General features: G+C 41.2%; 1 protein-coding gene across 1 annotated transcript; it reads left to right on the plus strand.

The window, feature by feature from the left end:
- Positions 1-356: 356 nt before the first annotated feature.
- Positions 357-18,871, plus strand: enpp1 (ectonucleotide pyrophosphatase/phosphodiesterase 1). Its single transcript, XM_026318959.1, has 23 exons — positions 357-810; positions 4,006-4,075; positions 7,435-7,495; positions 8,480-8,577; positions 8,653-8,732; positions 8,905-9,024; positions 9,835-9,944; positions 10,026-10,091; positions 10,167-10,239; positions 10,388-10,496; positions 10,706-10,837; positions 10,952-10,983; positions 11,123-11,250; positions 11,844-11,913; positions 12,790-12,877; positions 13,443-13,627; positions 13,892-13,931; positions 14,016-14,176; positions 15,049-15,184; positions 15,816-15,890; positions 16,691-16,823; positions 17,159-17,303; positions 17,463-18,871. The coding sequence occupies exons 1-23, from the start codon at positions 688-690 to the stop codon at positions 17,613-17,615; spliced, it is 2,388 nt and encodes a 795-aa protein (XP_026174744.1). The 5' UTR covers positions 357-687; the 3' UTR covers positions 17,616-18,871.
- The last annotated feature ends 182 nt before the right edge of the window (positions 18,872-19,053 follow it).

A 19,053-nucleotide genomic window follows, 5' to 3' on the forward strand; every position in this document is an offset into this window, starting at 1 on the left:
AGGAGGAGCAGAGGTCTGGCTCAGGTAGGTGGGTCTGGAGGTCAGGTGACGCAGGCGGCGGCAACGCACAGGTAAATGCAGGTCAGGTGAGAGAGAAAGAGTTAGGGCGTCAATGGCCGACATGAGACAGTTATGTCAGACATTAGGGACGACAGCAAACTGAGAAATGTCCCAAACAACAGGAGGCAGGACACAGATCCAGCCTGGAGTGAGACACACAGGTGGAAACACATGGAGCTCTGCTGCAGCTTGGGTGGAGCATGACGGGAACTGCGGCGTCTGCTCAGTGAACGAGCGACGATGATAAAGAGACCAAGTCTTTTCCGCGCTGCTCCAGTCTCACCACAAGAAGGCGCTATGAACTAATAACACTTTTTATTAAAGTTTCAGCTGAGAATTTAGATGAAACAGTTTTGAGACAAGTGTGAAATTAAATATCGAATATTAGTTTTTACACTCTTGTGAACAGGCGTCAACTCGTTTCTACAGGTGTAGTGCAGGTTCACTGAGAATGACCCGGAGCCAGAGACGACTGTGTCCCCTCGGACTCTCACATCAATCACAAGCAAGAGACGAGGCGGCGCTACAGCCTCAGCAATCACAGCACATGCCCATGGTTTATTCTCTGCCTGCCACTCAGTCCCTGCAGGAAAAGTTCCGGGCACGAGTTTCTTTGCGCACAACAGCATGGAAGCAATTAAAGGAGAGTCGGCTGGGCAGGCTGCGTCTTTATTTGGGACTGCAGACATGGAGAGCCAGAGGAGAAACACAGGAAAGAAGAGGAGAAACTGGTGGAAAGTCATTATTGCGGTGAGTTCATTAACACCAACACCGACCTGACACATTAACACACATTATTCAACTATTCAACAAATGTGCAAAGTTTTTTCCTTATTTCAAATCAAGCAAATTGGTTTTTGTAGCGCTTGTATCCACATATTTAAAATAATTGTTGATATTCTTTGTGAAGATCAGTAAACTTCAGCTTCAGGTCATTTTGTCAGACATTCTCTGGTTCATGCAGCTTCTCAAACACATTCGGCTTTTGGACTTTTCCTTGAGCAAAATTAGACATTTGAAGATGTCAGCTTGGATTCACAATTTGTGAGACATTTCATTGATCAGTCATGCATTTGACAGATCAATTGATAGTGAGTAATCATTAGTTGATCATATGTGATAGTATCAGCCTCAGGTCTTTTTTTTCCACGGTTTAAACTCAGTAACCCACAGCTGTCAGAGCAGCCAGTGTGAAAGTGGAAACAAAATGTTTTCACATCAGATCTATACAGATGTTTGCATAACGCAGGACTGGACCTTTAAAGCCACAGTGCTGAGTCTGATCCAAGAGAGTAAAGACTGAGCTGGAACTTTGGTGTAGTCACAAAGTCAGAAACGTTTGAACAGTGACACTGTGTTTGTTCTGGATGTTTGAGCTGATAGGAACACAGGCAGGAAAAAAACATAAAGTAGTTTGTTCCTTATGTCTGATCAAATCAGCAGACGTGTTGTTTTAGAGCTGCAACTCAAGACAAAGGAAAACAGTATATCCTTGATTACCGTAATTTCCCGGTGCCCGAAAATAAGAAAACATAACTATCATATATCATATAAAGCCCCAAAATATTCAGTCATCTGTACTGTAAGATCAAGAACCTGGAACAAGCGTATTTGGTGCATTTGCTTCAAAAACAACTTCATTTTCTCAAATAGTTCAAAATTAATTTTCTTTTGCACAGCAGATTGATTAATCAACATCTCTTCACACTGCTGTGTTCAAAGAATCAGGTCCTGCTGTACGTACATATGGAAGTGATCACCATACAGCATGTGTGATGAAAGCTAAGCTTTAATTAATAGTGTGGAGTTGATAGTAATGTTTTTGGATTGAAATCCACTGGAAGTCAGTGTTCTGTGTCACTTTAGGGCCAAACAACAAGCTAAGGTACTTTTCCTCTCACTACTCATCCAGTTTGAAAACTTTAATCACTTTCTCTTTTGTATTTAAGGGGAATTGATTCCTGTCACAAGCCTCAGAAACAGCAGCAGCTTTTCTCATTTACAGGCCCTACAGATGTTGAGGTTAACAGCACGTTCTGCCAAAACCATAATTAAAAGATGGCATAGAAGAAAGTGAACATATGTTTAAATACTACTTTTATCTAAAAAATACAGTCATAATAAGTAAAACAAATAGGTGTTATGTGCGTGTGTAGAATTTGACTCCTAGCTGAAAGTGAGAAAAGTAATCTCCCCATAAACGGTGTTTCACCTTCCAAACAATTTACAAACAAACGGCAACTACAACCACAGAAACCGGCATTTTAATCAGCTTGGAGCTGGTTAGATACACATGTGGCAAAGTCTAGACAAGCTCATGTTTTGAGCTGTCATATCAGCTACATCTGTACATCTGTTAGTAATTCCAGTATTGTTACTAGTTATGCTGTAGTGTTATTTAAGGTCTTGCAAAAGGAGGATTACAGCATCTTGGGACTAATTTTCCTGCAACATGAGGCTCAGTCATTAGAGGTTCAGACTAATAGTCACTTAGGAAAGACATTTGTAATGCCTGTGTCTTGAGACAGATCTTTACTGTGCACACAATGGTAGTAGAGCTTGTTTCAGTGTGGGACGAGAAGGTTTCCACCAGACAGACTGTTTACTTTAACAACCCACAAGGACCACGTCTAAAAGCTGCTCCAAAGAGCTTTTATTTTCTCTCTCACTCCACCTATAGTGGGAGAAAATAACAGCAGCATATTTTCATACCTGTCTTGGAATTTCAAGTCTGGTGTATGTGAATCACACTAAATGGGTTGTTATCACTGGTTCCAACAATCCTGTGATTAAGACTTAGCTACAGTATTAATCTTTTTGATATTGCTGTGCAGTAACGTATGAAAACATCTCATCCAGTGTTGAGTCGATGTGTAACATTCAGTTTTATATTATATATTACACTGATTTTTCAAGTGACAACTAGTAGACACTCATATACTGTAGCTACATCAGTCTTAATTTATTTTGGTCCTGAAATAAATCTTCCTTTTTGAAAGCGATAATATTTAGTTTAAGGTGTTTACCTTAGTTTGTTGCCAGTCTTACACAAACTGACAGCAAACTTTTAACTCAAGGTTTCACACCAGTTCTCAAATTCGAGTAAATAAAATTTTTAAAAAAAACACGTAACAACTACAGGCCTGATTTGAGCTTGGGCTTTGGCTTTACAGTACAACAACCCCAGCTCTAAATACTCTGATACTTTTTGTTTTGAATCTCCTCTCTGCTTACATTCCCCTCTGCTCCCAGCAAAAGGCCATCTCCAATCTGAGCAGAGCGGCAGATAAAGAAGGTGACAGGCCTCTCTGACCTGTCTTTGATTTTTAGTTTTAAATTTCAGAAGGCCAAGACATTTGGATAGTTGGCGATGGTGCGTGAGGGAACATGGCAGTGATTAGAGTCTGTGGACAGGGTCAGAAGATTCAATCTCAGCCTCTTCTTGTTCAGCAGCTGCACCACAAGACCCTGAGCTCATTTTAAATAAAAATGAAAGTCTTGAGTAAATTAAAAGAATGAATGGACAAGTGAAATGAGAGGCTACAGGCATGTTAGCACCTCTGTCTGTGCTAAGGCACACATCACATCATCATCAAATCCATTACAGTTCATTCTGAGGGCACCATGACCATGTGAAGAAAATTTCATGTCTGTCTATTCAATAATTGCTTTAACTGTAAGTGTAAACCTCTTGGCAGCACGACTAGTTAAGGGATCACCAAAGCTTTTAGAGTTCAGCCTCTGAGGCCTGTGTACATGTCTGTACAATCTGGTCACACCCATCCTTGTCAAGTTTCATACCGACTGCTTTTATATTTTCTACTCTCCAAACCCAGAGCCAAGAGTTGAATCTAAACGTCTTCAGACATGTTTGTTGCAAGTGATTTATAAGCTGTTCTCTTTAGTGACTAATAAACATCCTGACATTTGTTCCCTGGGTTTTAGGTTCTGTTGCTGTGTTTACTGGTGATCATCCTAGCTGTGGTGATCTCTTTGAGAAAGAGCTCTACGACAGGTGAGCTGCGCCGTTATTTAGGTCCAGTAAAATGTGTGTTTGTCTTTATTTTACAACTATGTGTGTTTCTGAAGTCAGGAATACGTACAGTATTAAACTGTCCCGCTGGTCTAGGAGATTAAAGCCCAGACCATGTAATCCAACATCTCTTCCAAACTTCTCTCTCTGTTATTAACTTTTTAAAGGTACCCTAAGGAGTTTTTTTGTAAACCATCAATGTAAGATTCCTCACCAAACGCTTTGTGTGTGTCAGTGAGATTCAAGAAATGTGTTAATCTTTTTCTCTTTCATTAAATATTTACATAGTCTATTTTTGAAAGAATTTGAAGCCAGCATGGTTTAGGTTCTTGTTTGCTAGCAGTCATCTTCTTCCTCACTTTTAAGACTTTCTCATATGTAAATATCATAGAAGCCATTAAAAGTTTTTCTGAGTCATGGTCTTCACATTCTTTGGCTGCAGCAGTGAGAGGCAGAAATGATCTCAGCCTGTGTTTTAGAGTACTTATTTGGTAAAGGCTGGTAAAACGCATACGACAAGTCATCAGTGGGAAGAGGAAGAAACAAACCTTCATCCTGTGAGGTTACTCGCCTACTGTACTACCAGACAGTCTGCTAGCATAGATTCAGCTCATGTGTAGGTCCCTCAAAAAAAAAAAAAAAAAAAGAAACTGAGTGTATTTAAAGCCAGTGGTGAAGGAGAGTCAGGTTACCAGGCAGCCACTGGAGGGAGAAGTGGGAGTGAAAGGCGGAGGGACAGGTCAACCTCTGACACTGTAAATGATTTATTCAGAGGACATGTTTGTCAGGATGGTGTTACTAGTGTCTGCCCACTGTTGCAAAACTTGTGAAAATATACGTTTAAGTGAGACAGGAATGTTCATGTTTTCTGCAGCTATAGATTCCCTCTGGTTAGACGTTGGTAGGGGCGTCAGTTTGCTCCTTGTTGAAAACTGACATGCCAAAAACCCTGTCTTCCATTTCAGGGGCAGCGGTGGTGACTGTGGGCAGCTGTCCCCAGTCTGGGTGGGGTGCTCTCTCTGCTGCGGCAATTAACTTATATTTCCTACCCAACTAACATGGAAGCCATATGGAAAGAATATATTTTAAGCTTGCACCCACCCAGCCATTCACAGCTATACAGCTTTATTGGAGCTTTTACTTCTACTTACTTTGTAGAAACTGGTAAGGAAAACAGATCACAAGTAATAAAAGAAGTCAAAATAACGCAGGCATCAACCTCTTCCTGGAGGCTGATGGTGTGTAGTGTAAAATACTGAGAGCGGGTTTTCCCGTGGATTGCAAACCACAGCAACTTGTCTCCTGAGACGAGTATCCCCATGTTCGCTCCAAACCACACTGCTGGCCTCGAGAGACGGTGAGGAGGGGCTTTCTCACCAACATGCTAAGACTCTCTCTGTCATGTGTCCAGAACAGCAGCAAGCTTGACCGATGTGTTGGGAAGGCAGTTGCTTGAAAGGTGAAAGTGTTGGCCTGAAGCTTCCTGCTTGGAGTCACCTTGTCCGTGGGAAAGTCCTTGAGCAAGACGCAGTTTGTTCCAAATGCTCCAGGAGATGCTCAGCAGAAAGCTGCAGAGGACATGTTGTAGTTCTGTTGGCTGTTGTGTTAACTCTGCCCTGTTACAAATTTTATAAATGCAAGTAATGCACTAATTAGCCTGCACAGATTCATTGATGCCACAGTTAAACTTATTTTTGTTTTGTGTTGTGCAGCTTTGATGCTTTGGTTCACTCTCGGAATGTAACACCAGTCGCAGGGCGAGGACGAGCACTTGTCTTCTCACATTAACAATAACACAACTTCATACTTTAACAGGGTGGACATTCATGGTTTAAACAAAGAACGTCTTGTTCCTCATTGTTTTTTTTGTTGTTTTTTTTTTTTTTTGTACAACAGCTTCACACATACGTTACATTTTACAGTTGTTTTATTAACTTCATAGTGATTAAACTGATCTGCCATACATGTTTGCCCCAGCTTTATCACTATTTACTTTTTAGGAACTTTTTGTCCTTTGGCAGCTTCTGTAGTTAGAGAGGCTGGAGACTGTAAGCTGATTCATTTTGCCATGAAGTGTAATGACTCTGGGTTTTTTTTTTTTTAACCAACTTGGACCCAAATTTAAAGAGAACTGACTCAGAATTTATCTCCACTCTCACCACTTTCATCCCCAACATTTCTAGCATATGTATACTACTCTGTATACTACTCACACTATCCACCGATTATCTGTGTGCATATCAAAATTGGCACAGGCGTGGGCGTAGCATCTGACAATCATGCCATGATCAAAGGTGTCCACTGAACCAAATGAAACACAAATATATGGTCCAGCAGTTCACAAACATCAGTGTCCTCTGGGGAAACAGCAGCCAGACTTGATTAGCTCTTGCATGTGAAGAAAACACTGCATTTAACTGCTAAATAGCCAGATGTTTCCCTCAGGAAGACCAAGGAAAGGAAATTTACATTTGTCAGCCAGAAACACAGTCCCACTTAATGAAATGTTACATTGCTCCATCTCTATGGCATGTGTCACTATATAACTCTTTAACATAACATCCATCATTGCTGTGTTGTATCACACCCATGTAATTAAAAATCCCTAGGTTTTTAAGACTTTGAACATGCTCCAGGACACTATGGTTTCCTCTTTGATCAAATTAAGTACATTTATTAAGCCAAGAACTGATATCAGTTTATGTGCATGTTAGACCTCAAAATAACAACAAGCAGGTCAGTAGTGACGACTGTTTTGGTTTGTGTTCATGAGAACAAAGTGCAGGTCATTTCTGTTTTCATGAACATGTTGTCCATCACAAAATCTGGCTCAAATCATACATTAGTTGAGGACTTTCCATTTGTTCCAGGGATCTTTCTGTGCTGTTTTCCATTTGTGCCTTTACGTAACAGTCATGTGTCTCACAGAGATCTGCTCTGTTCTCGCTCCAAAGAAACACTAGGAAGACTTGCACACAGGAAACCTCTTTCTGTCTTTAGTCATCTCACAAACATGTGGATAGCAAAGTAACTTTACTGTGCGTTCTCCTCCTGTTGTTGGATGCCAGTTGAATGATTCACCAGCCCTACTTTGACATGAAAGGCCCTACACATGTTTCATAATCAGCATCTTACTTAATCATTCAATGTTTTTAACCTAAATGGTAAAGAAGTGTTTTCCTATAAAGTTAAGAGGCACCACAGCATCCAGTAATAAATCTTTGTGGTGTAGAGTCAGGTTTCCTAGCACACGTTATCTTCCGAAGTTAGAATATTTGGTTTTAGGTTTTCTGGTGTTTGACGTCTCTATTGTGTGTCACAATATGCCTCTTTTCCAACAGGAGGGGAGCAGTGGCTGTCGGCAGACGCTGAAGAACCTCAGCAACTCTCATGTCCAGCAGGGTAACACACTTGTTTTTACTGTAATGTAAAAACTGATGTGGTTTCAGAAGAAAATAAATCCTCAAATCTCAGCCAACTTATTTCCTGTTGTATCAGCGCCTCTCGTCCTCTTGGTGCCGTATCTTTCCGCAGGTTTTAGTTGTTGAGAATGAAACTATTCAACTGTGTCGCCTACACAGATCCTGAGTAGAGACCATTGTTCCCAGAAAGCAATACTTAGAGGAAATTAACTAGTTTTTTTTGTCTAGGGCTGGCACTTCAATCTATTCATTCCAGTTTAGTTTTATTGGTGTGTAAATAACTAAAACACAGACTGTTGTTTTGTTGGTTTAGTGAGAGGAACGTAACTCAGGGGTTTTCACTCTGAATAATCAGGCGTGTGTTGGTGAATAGTGTGTGTGTGTGTGTGTGTGTGTGTGATTCTCTTGGGTTTGTTTGTATTGTTTCTGTTGGTAAACCACACTTTTATTTTAATATGTGGTTTGGCTTTCAGACGTTTCAAGGACTGAAGTGTCATTTAAATTGTAAATAAAAAGCAAAAGATAAAATTAATGGTAAAGGGAATTTCTCTTTGACTACTCAGAATACCCACCTCTCTCTATCGCTGTGATAATCTGTATAATTGTAATGTAGCAATGAACTGTAATCATTGCATGGGGAGAAAAGGCTGGTGGCAGAAATATAATATAGTTAGTCATTCTCAGTGAAAAAAGGGGATTATGGGATTCGGTCATTCAGCAGAGTCACGTTTCTCTTCCTCGTCTCCTCCCTCTCTGTGTGGCCTGTGTTTTGATACCATTTCTCCTCTTAAGGCTCAGTCACAGAGCTCCTTTGTATTCTCTCATCCTAGACTTACTGTATAAAATTACCTTCACAGTACTGGTGCCAAAGATAGCTTTGTCTCCTGCAGAGTAATTATTCCAGTCTCCATTCACAAACTCACCTCAGTGTGTCATCATTCTTTCTCCCGGTCTTCCCACCCAGGTTTCCCAGGCCTCCTCTCATTCTGGTGTCCTTGGACGGTTTCAGAGCGGAATATCTGAAAGATCACGGCAGCCATCTTCCTGTCATAAACAAGTTACGTAAGTCACCAGCATTGTTTATACTGTAGCTCCTCAAGGTTTACTCCTCATGCTGGTTCTTATGTGTGTTGGCAGGAAGAGATGGAACAACAACACCATACATGAGGCCTGTTTATCCCACAAAGACCTTCCCAAACCACTACACCATCGTGACTGTAAAGTTTTGTTTTTTTTCTGGTCTCTTTTGGCTTGTCAGTGTTAAAGTGCACCAATAAAAAAAAAATACAAAAAAACAAAACAATGTAAAAATACTCAGTTACAAGTAAAAGTCCTGCAGCTGCAGAGTCCAAGCAGTTCACCTTGACTGTGTGGTTATTTTACCTGCAGGGTCTTTATCCCGAGTCTCATGGGATTGTGGACAACAAGATGTACGATGTGACCCGAAACTCTTTCTTCAGCATGAAAACTAACGAGAAATTCAACCCAAAGTGGTACCAAGGAGAGCCTGTAAGTGATTTTGTACAGCCACTGTTTTGTGTAGAGGTTTACTGTTCAGTGTGTAATCACAAAGCTCGTAGTAAAAGCTGATAAAAGTCATTTGCACTACATCAGAAAAGTGTGTTTGTTGAGAAAGGACACAGCAGAGCAGTTCTGAGCCATACTTTCATAACATTTCCTGTACACATCTTGTGAGTGTGGGACGGACACACACTGAGTAACTTACCTGGCATGACACTTATAGGAATAATAAATAGGAAGCAATGTGCACAAATCATGCTGTAACTGTCTTTCGGTGAGCAGCACAAGACACTTGTTGTTTTTGGGTGTTGTTGTTGGGAATCATCTCTCCCTGAAATGAGCATCTTGATATAATTATGGATTTTGCTAGTGCTAAATGACATCTTGTGAGGGCTGTGAGTTGTGCTTGTTTTGACGCTTTGTGGTTTCCATGTAAATGGGAAGCCTGTGTGACAGGCACATCTTTAAAATACACTGTGCAGCAGTCGGTATGTCTTTCCAGGAGCAAAGGAGAAATAGCCCACACTCCATTAATGACATTTAATTCATTACAGCCAAGTGCATCTACCAATTAATATTATGATGCTTCATGCTTACTAGACATCTACCTGCAGGTCAAACTGCAGCTATGGATTAAGTGTAAAGATGCAGTTAGATTTGTCAGATCCGACAGTGCTGTGAGGGATTACACTGTGTCCTAATCAACAAAACACTGTTGCTCTGATGAATGAGTTGGTGAGTTGGTGAAGGTGAAGTAGCTGCAGCTCACGTCGTCTGTATTTATCCTGCGCTCCTTAGATCTGGATCACTGCCATGCGTCAACATCTAAAAACAGGAACTTTCTTCTGGCCGGGCTCAGATGTCGCCATCAATGGCAGCTTCCCAGATTTCTACAAGCTTTATGACAAGTAAGAAAGATGTCATCATCTTGAATGATTTTCGTGCCTAGAAATACTGGCGTGTTTACAGATGACTCTTTTTATGCACAGGAGCATTCCATTTGAGAAGAGAGTGTCGATGCTGTTTGAATGGCTCAGTTTGCCTCAGGGTCAAAGGTAGCACGTGTTTTTTTAATATCATTACAAAAAACACTGGACATTGTGTTGAACTGTGGCCTTGGTGATTTTTAGGCCCGATTTTTACACTTTGTACCTGGATGAACCTGACTCATCAGGACACTATTATGGGCCCAGAAGCAGTGAGGTTAGTCACTGTTTTGTTCTTTGTTTTGTTTTCTCCAAACATTCCCTCCTTTGTCTTGTACTTGAACTGTTTCCATGCACAGTTTTGGTGAACATTGTTTTCTAGCCAGGATATCTCTGTTAAACTTTAATTACCATTGTTCCTTCAGATCATTTCAGCCTTGAAGAATGTAGACAGGATTTTGGGAATACTGATGGACGGCCTGAAGCAGAGAGACCTGGACCAGTGTGTTAACTTAATCGTCCTATCAGACCATGGTGAGAGAACTACACAGACTCGGAGTAGGAGTAAACTGGGAAGAGCTTTTGTCAGTCTTATGTTAGAAGCACATTTTTATGAGTAGGAGTTACACTGAACATCTGGAGACCATGTGTTTAAGCTTGTTATTTATTAAAGATCAATGCACTGCAGTCATCAAAGACGACATATTCAAGTAAAAAATGATGACAAAGTGTTTGTTTCTCAGGCATGGAGGAGGCTTCATGCAAAAAGGCAGCATATGTGTCAAACTACCAGGACAACACTGACAGCTTTGTTGTCATCCAGGGCCCGGCCGCTCGCATCCGACCCACTCGCCTCCCAGAGGAGTACTTTTCCTGTGAGTTCTTGACAGTGGCATCCAAATTCCCGTCTTCCCAGTGTTGCAGCATCACTGTGTCAGTTTGTTTGTAACCTGTGTGCCTGACCCCTCGCCCTGTGTTTCTTTCCTCAGTCGACTATGAAGGCCTGATGAAGAACCTGTCGGTATGCGAAGTATTCCAAATGTGACACTTGTATTCATAAGAAGAATGAAAACTTTTCTGCTTCCTTAGCTTCACGTCAAACAGCCTCATTCTCACTCTGCTGCGTGTTGATTCTCCTTGTGTGTGTGTCTGTTCTGAAGTGCAGGACCCATGACCAGCCGCTGAGGCCGTACCTCAAAGAAAACCTCCCCAAAAGGATGCACTTTGCCAACAACAAGCGCATAGAGAGGGGACACCTCTACATGAAGATGGGCTGGCAGGCAGCACTGTAAGTCACCAGCTGATTGATTTTCTTTATCTTTTGCCAAGAGAGGAAATAAACATCTTCAAAAATTGTTGAACTTATGGTTAAAGTTGATTTTTAAAGATACCCTTAGTTTGACTGCTGAAAGAAAATGTGAAAACACCTAATTGATCAAATTCGTACTTCAACATTAGACTCTGCTGTTGCAGTGGTTTAAAGAAAGTATGCAAATGTCTGATTTTAAAAAAGCCTCTCTGGCCACACAGAAGTTGAAACATTTACAGTAATTAGTGTAAGCGATTATGTCTAACGACTAAATCATGGCATGTGGAAGAGTTGGACACCTTCCTTGATGGATCGCAACCATATAATCAGGGAAAATTGCTTCAGGCTGAAGAATTTAATTGAACTTAAACACAACATACAGAATGTAGTAGTACTGTAACATGAGTCCTGCTCCAGGATATATAGACTCGAACTGTGTGACCCCGAAATAAAGGTTATGTAGAATGAACAATTCCTTCAAAATAAGAGGGAAATACATGACAGTAACACTCTGGCATTTCAGTGACTTTCTTTTATTTCCAGCTTTCTTTGTTTTTCATTTCTCTCCTCAGTAACCCCAGTGAGGTCAAGTACTGCAGAGGTGGATTTCATGGCTCAGATAACCTCTTCACTAACATGCAGGTCAGAGGAAGTGTGTGTGTGTGTGTGTGTGTGTGTGTGTGTGTGTGTGTGTGTGTGTGTGTGTGTGTGTGTGTGTGTGCGTGCGTGTGTGCGTGCGTGTGTGCGTGTGTGCGCGCGTGTGTGTGTGTGTGTGTGTAGCATTCACTTCATGCATGCTACATAAAAGATGTTTGATAGATGCTTATGTCACAGCAGAGATGAACAGTTTCCTGCAGCATCAAGTCTATTTCTCAGTAAGTTGCCTGGTCTTGCTAATTAAGCAATTCTTCTTGGCATATATGCAATAAATTGCTGTTTGTTGTTTAATTTGTGCAAATCAAACTAAACCTGGCACGGGTACTTTGAAAAGTATTTCAAATACAGTACACACAAGTAATACAAATAGTGTGTAAATCCAAAGCTGAAGTCCAATAATTACAGTTGTGAGAAGTTTCTCCACCAACACCTGCTCAGCTTGAGTTTCTTTTATTTGGAAATGTGTTTCTGCCTGCCACCTTCATGTTAGTCATCACGCCTTTCCAGGAAGCAGTTTACTTTGAAATATGACTTGAAAAATTGGAACAGACTGATGGCTTCTCTTAAACAAAAATAGGCCTGTGACTCAACTAAAGTCAACTGCTCTCAGGCTGCTCACACAGCAAAAGGAAACAGCTAAATGTGCCCAAATTTCACAGTTTACTTCTCTGAAAATATCTGACCCCACCAAGATCTTTAGGAGCATAACTTTTCAGATTTTTTTTAAGGTTATGTTGGTAATTTTACTGCATCAACTACTTTCAAACATTTACTTCTGGCCTAATGATGTTATGAAGCATTTGACATTGAGTTATTTAGAGTTTAAAAGAAGGTTGAATGAGTTTGTGTGTATCTTTCCAGGCGATCTTCATTGGGTATGGTCCTGCCTTTAAAAACAACAGTGTTGTTCAGCCTTTTGAAAGCATTGAGCTGTATAACCTTATGTGTGGTAAGTCACTTTATTAGAGCGGGACATATGCTTACTGTTCTTCTCTGCTGACACTGTGTTTTCTTTATTCAGTTGTTACTTCTAGTATGTGGTTGTTTCCAATAACACTACACACAAAGAGTATAGTAACGGTTATACTGTAAACTCAGATGTTTTGGTTTTCTCCAGACAGTCCTGTGGTGGAGTTGTGTTGGTCCCCAGCTGTATCCACACGATGCTCAGCACCAAGTTTTGCCCACACTTTTTCTGTTGGCAGTTTATCTGTTATTTCCATTAGGGGATTTTTTTTTTTTTTTTTTTTTTTTTTGTTTAGTAACCTGGGTCTAATCTTAGTTGGGGGAAAAGTGCGGGAGAAAGTGGGTTAAATCTAGAAGCACCGTTCAGAAGAGGAAACAGCTGCACTTCTCCTGGACTGAAATTCAGTTTGGTACTTTGTCTCCAAAAATGAACTAGGCAGCCACAGAAAAGTCAAAACTTTCAGAATCAGTTGTTACTATACCTGACAGTCTGTCTTATGTGTAATTCTGTCCTTTTGAATCGGCCCTTTTGCTCCTTTCCCTTCCAGACCTCCTTGGTATTCGTCCCGCTCCAAACAACGGCACCCATGGCAGTCTGAACCACCTCCTGAAGCACCCCGTCCACCTGCCAGTTCACCCAGCGCAGCTCTCCCACAGCACCCCCTGTGAGGCTAGTGAGCCCCTGCCTGCTGACGACCTGCACTGCAGCTGTATATCACAAACCAAAGCAATGGTCTGTGTCAAAGTTAATGAAGTTATGCAGTTGCTTTTAACCACACTAGTTCTAGGAATCTGCCCACCTTCTTGGTCCAAACTGAAATATCTCAAGAACTGCAGGGTTTGTTGGACTAAGACCAGAGAATGATGCTGGTGTTAGCATTAAGGTCAAAGCCAACACAGGCAGAGTGTCTATATACTTAATATGCAAAACTTCACTTACAGTAACACAATGAAACCTGACAGGTCATATATACTAACAAGTCTGAATTTTTTTCAGGTGGCAAATATGAACAGACGTCTCATGACAGTCAATTCCAGTGAGGATCATTTAATTTTTCTTTGCATCCATAATGTTCCTTAGAGGACAGTTTTGGTGTGGCATTTACATGTTTTCCCTTTAGGTGCCAAAGCCAGCTTACAACGCCGCCACCACCCGTTCGGCATACCTCAGGTTGTCCAACCAGGCGCCACCTTTTGTCTGCTCCACCACTCTGACTACCTCAACGGATACAGCAAAGACCGCCTCATGCCCCTCTGGGTCTCGTACTCTATCCCGCCTCTGGTGAGCCCACTTTTATCCCTAAACATAGTCTGCTCAGTTGGGCTGTCCCAGCTATATTTCGTCTGCGGTTGTGGTTTGGCAGCAGATTTTAAGAAGTTGTTTAGTATTTGAGTCCTTTCTCAAAGCAGCTGATCTTCATTTTCTCTGCTCATGTTGGTTCAAGCACTTTGTGTCTTGCTCATCATGTGGTTGAATAGTGTAAATCATGACCTCAGGCAGTGTGATGCATTCTCAGGAGGGTTTATCCTGTCTGAATGACAGAGAATGTGAGGAATTGTTTTCAGTCCGGCTTTATCCAAATAGAGTACAAGCTGAATACGCCTTGTACTGTTTTTAATCTATCACAGTATAACATACAGTCTGTGCAGCTCATTTGTACAGCCCCTGAAAACTTTTAATTTTGCAGCTTGTCATTTAACATGTTTATGTTTGAAACATTCGTAGTTTTTAGTGCTGCATTTCTCTGCCTGTAATCACAAAGAGAAAAATCGGTAATGCTGTTTTTTACCCATCTGTAATATTCCAGTCGCTTTCACATATCTGCAGATTCTCTAACTCAGTGCAGTCTCTCATTTGCCTTTCCTCTTATCGGTAAAAACAAGCAGCATGTTCCTGGAGACACTTTGCATGTTCTGAAATGCTTCGGTTCCAATGAAGTGCAGGTCTATTCCAAAGAAAATGTACATGTCCTGCTAGAACAGCAGAATGAGATGAGATTATTATTTATAGAGACCTCTGCAAACAAAAACAGTGCAATGTCCGCACTGACCCACATACACAGGCAAGGCAGAGCAAAGCCATGTGAACTTACACGCAGCCCAGAGGCCTGGCTTGAAGCCCCACTCGGCACTGACTGCCCCTTTCTCTCTCAGACCAGAGTCCAACCCCTCAGCCCGGAGGTGGAGGCGTGTGTTCGCTCTGATGTGCGTATCCCACCGGCCACCAGCCAGCAGTGTCTTCACTACAGCGAACGCCCGGCCCTGTCCTACGGCCTGCTGCATCCGCCCTGTGAGTGTGTGGCAGTGGGGGTCACGGCTTGTCTTCCTCAGCCGGGTGTTAAATTCATGTTGACATGTTTCACTGCCACATTCTCATGTGAAATACACCCGTGCTGCAGCTGAGAAGTCTGGGCCTCCCCCCTAATTCAGAGGCTGTAAATTTACCGTATTTTCTAAATGAAATGCAGACTTTCGGCAGCCCCACAAAAGGAAGTGAAAAGAGTGAAAAGGTCCCCTACAGGTGCTGGGCTAAAAAAAAAAAATAAAACATCAGATGGTTTTTCCAACATGTAGCTCTGGTAAAAGTTTGTGCAGTTTAATTACTTTGCTGCAATGATATGTCTTGATTGCCAAACAATGAATCCAAACAAATGTGACAATTGATTAATCATGTGTTTTCTTTGTTTTATATCACTGTAAATTGAATATATTTGAGTTTAGGTTATACTCTACTAATTCATCAAAAATATAAATAAATGTTAGTTGCAGCCAATCTCTTTGTTTAGCTCCTCCAAGTTTAGTTTCAGCCAGAAACTTTGATTTTCACAGTGTGTGTGTGAGACTTTTACAGTGTCCCGTTGGTGTTTTATCTGTAACCAAGTAGCTGACACAGTCTTTTTCCTCATCTTTCTTTTTTGTAGCTTTCAATGTCAGCGGGCCTGAGACAGACTCTTTAATCACAAGCAACATGGCACCAATGTTCCCTGCATTTAAAGGTGAGCCACCAGAAATGTTCCTTTGCCAGCTGACGGAGCTTCCTAACTGAACAATTTAATTACCTAGTGAACTACAGAGTCTGGATCACAGCTGGGGATGATGTTACTTTTATATTATTTATGGTCAATTTACTTAAAAACAGACTTTGCTGTACTTTCCTCCGTCTGGCTTTTAAATAGATGTAACAGGAGTCCAGGATGCGACTGCTGTGATTACATATGTGACTTCTGTGATTATATGTGACGACCGTACTTTAATTTAGTACAGTCATACACAGTTAAAGGTTTAGTTTGAAGTTAATTCTCCTGCTGACCTTGTGTATTCTGTGCAGGTTTCATCCCAACGACTTTCAGATTAAAGATGCTTTAAATATTATTCACTTCCTCATTTTTTTATTCATTTGCTGACACAGATGTTGCTTCTTTCCTGTTAATCTGTTGATTACATCAGCACATGCATTAACGGCCCTGCTCGGCATTTCAAAACTGTGATGTGTGTCAGACAAGCCATGATTTGTTGAAATGTGTTAATGGTGTCAAGTTGGAAGACTAAATATTATTCAACCAGCAGATGCTGCCCCCTGCTGGCCATCACTTTTTATACCTTGTGCATAACTGTTAGCTAAGTTTGTAGGAAATCCAGAGGCCACATGGAAACTTCTTAAATGGGGCATAATGTATATTTTTATAGCTCTAAATTTAAATCACTGGCTCGTCTCTCTAGCACACAGGTCACATTAACATCAGTTGTTGTCGTAGTAGTAGTAGTAGGGTTTCATATGTATCCTTTGTAACCACAGATGTATGGACCTATTTCCATGATGTCCTGCTTCCAAAGTATTCACAGCAGCTGAATGGAGTCAATGTCATGAGTGGACCAATATTTGATGAAGACTATGATGGAAACACTGATGCATTTAAAACAATCTCTGGGTAAGTCAGTGACACATACATCAGGCAGCTGCTCAGAGCTGCAGCCAGTAATTACTTTCATTTTGTCTGTTGCATCTTTTATGACCATTACATCAAAGATTCAAGGGTAGAAGGATGTTCACTGTCAAAAACTGTAAAGGCTTTGAAAATGTGTTTTCTTCCCATAAAGCATGATATCCTACGTGAGCCAACAGTTTTCTGCAATAGTTGAAAACATATTTTGCTGTTTTCACGTCAGACATCTCTGATACACCGTCCTGGTGAAGCAGATTCATGTATGAGCTCTCTATAAGGTGAAGGAGGCTGCATTTTCTTTACCCCTCTTGGCTCTGCAGGAATATGGCTCCTGTCCCGACACATTTCTTCGTGATCCTGACCAGCTGTGGGAACTCGACCTTCAGCCCTGTGAACTGTCAGGGCCCACTGCGGGTTAGGTCTTTCATCCTGCCCCACAGACCCGACCACACAGAGAGCTGTGCTGTGAGTAACCCCTCTCGTACTTCTTAGTCTTGGTCTGCCTCAATGGAAACCTGCTGACAAACCCTGCAGTGGAAAAAGTGATCAGAGGAGACAAGTGGTAACAGATCATTCATTAATAGTTTTTCTTCCTCCTCTTTATTTCTTTTTTTTTTTCCACAGATGGGTTCAGACTTGAAATGGGTGGAGGACTGGCTGCAGTTTCACACTGCTCGGGTCCGAGACATCGAGCTCCTGACAGGCCTCAGCTTCTACCACAACAGGATATCAGTGGAAGAGACGTTACAGCTCAAGACGTTCTTACAAACTGCTTAAAATCAGATACATTATCAAAGAGGGTTTAATCTCTGAAGAAAGCCATATCGGTCTGTGTGACAGGCCATGTGGACACACAGCTAACAGGTGCCTCACATCTGAAAGTTTCCTGTTTTCAGACCAAACTAATCCCAATATTATGTTCCATCCGTTTCTTTTGTAATGTGTCTGAATCCAAATCAGACTCTACAGTTCTTCAGTGTGTGATACCATCGGTTTGTGTTTGATTCTGTTTTTAAGGACTTTTGTACAGAGCAAAGTCAGATGATATTTAACCCAAAGACGCTGCCACATCTGCAGAGTGACATCAGAGTATTTCCTCACACAGGAAAGTGTAGACTAAAATAAAAGGGAAAAGAAGGACATTTATACATAGATGTGTTTATTGGCTGGAACATTAGGGAAAACACCATGACAATCTGGAAACATTTGCATCTGCTTCTTCTTTTGTGAGAAAACCAACATGAAAACACAAAAAAGTTGAGGAAAAAGAAATGTTCAAGTTTTCACCTGTTAGATGCTGTCAATGCATTTTTATTCAGTGTATCTTCTTTACAGTGTTTAGTATTTTATACGGTTTTGGTATGGTTAACAATATTATAGCACAAACATGTAAATGTTCTCCCAACTCTCCTACATAGAAAAACAGGCAGACAAAAAGAGACGAGATGATGTGTAGTCATTTTGCCTCTGTTTACATCTTTTTACGTGTCTTGTATCTATTTCCTGACTTCATGTCTTTTTTTTTTCTTATTTTTCCTTGTTTGTTGTGCATGTCTTCATGGTTGCTTGAATCCTTTTGTGGTTTTGCATCTCTGGTTGTTTGGAGTCTCTTTGAGGCCGTTACGTGTTTCTATGCCTGTTTTGCACCTCGTTTGAGATTATTCTGTTTGTCCTTGAGATCCTTTAGCTCTGTACTCGTTTTGTATCTATGCAGTCGTTTTGTGTGTCTTCCTGCGACACTGCAGTTGAAGCAGAACTCTCAGGTACTGCTGTTTGTTGAAAAACAGCAGCTGATCTTCACTGGGGAGTGGAGCTGGAGAAGGAGAGAGGTTGTCTGTGCCCACGCTTTGTTAATCTGTTCATGACTGTAAGTGCACGTGTGTGTTTGTGGGATCATCTTTAATCTTACCTCTTTACAGGAACTTGCGAGTGAACTGTGGAAAATGACAACTTCAACAAATTTAACAATATCTATTGTCACAGTATTAGAAAAAGCAATGGACAAAACTTTCATATAAACCTCTTCTACACTGGCACTGAGTTGAATTCGTTTTCTCACCTTTTGCACCCACATTATGGCTGCAAAGAAATGTCATCAACCAATCTAACAGCTAGAGCAAATCTGTGAAGGCTAGAGCAGAACGTGTGATATAACCACCTAGCAGTTGCAGTTTTAGTCTTCTACAGAGTGCGTTAGTACTGTGTGTCGGAACAC

Source organism: Mastacembelus armatus, chromosome 24, assembly GCF_900324485.2.
Source record: "Mastacembelus armatus chromosome 24, fMasArm1.2, whole genome shotgun sequence".
Taxonomy (NCBI): Eukaryota; Metazoa; Chordata; class Actinopteri; order Synbranchiformes; family Mastacembelidae; genus Mastacembelus; species Mastacembelus armatus.

What these genes read in the sequence shown, in the direction of transcription:
- enpp1 (XM_026318959.1), top strand. Translation starts at nt 688, where the DNA reads ATGGAAGCAATTAAAGGAGAGTCGGCTGGGCAGGCTGCGTCTTTATTT. An exon ending in ACCACTACACCATCGTGACT is followed by an intron (nt 8,733 to 8,904) that starts GTAAAGTTTTGT and finishes TTTTACCTGCAG; the next exon opens with GGTCTTTATCCCGAGTCTCA. An exon ending in ACCACACAGAGAGCTGTGCT is followed by an intron (nt 17,304 to 17,462) that starts GTGAGTAACCCC and finishes TTTTTTCCACAG; the next exon opens with ATGGGTTCAGACTTGAAATG.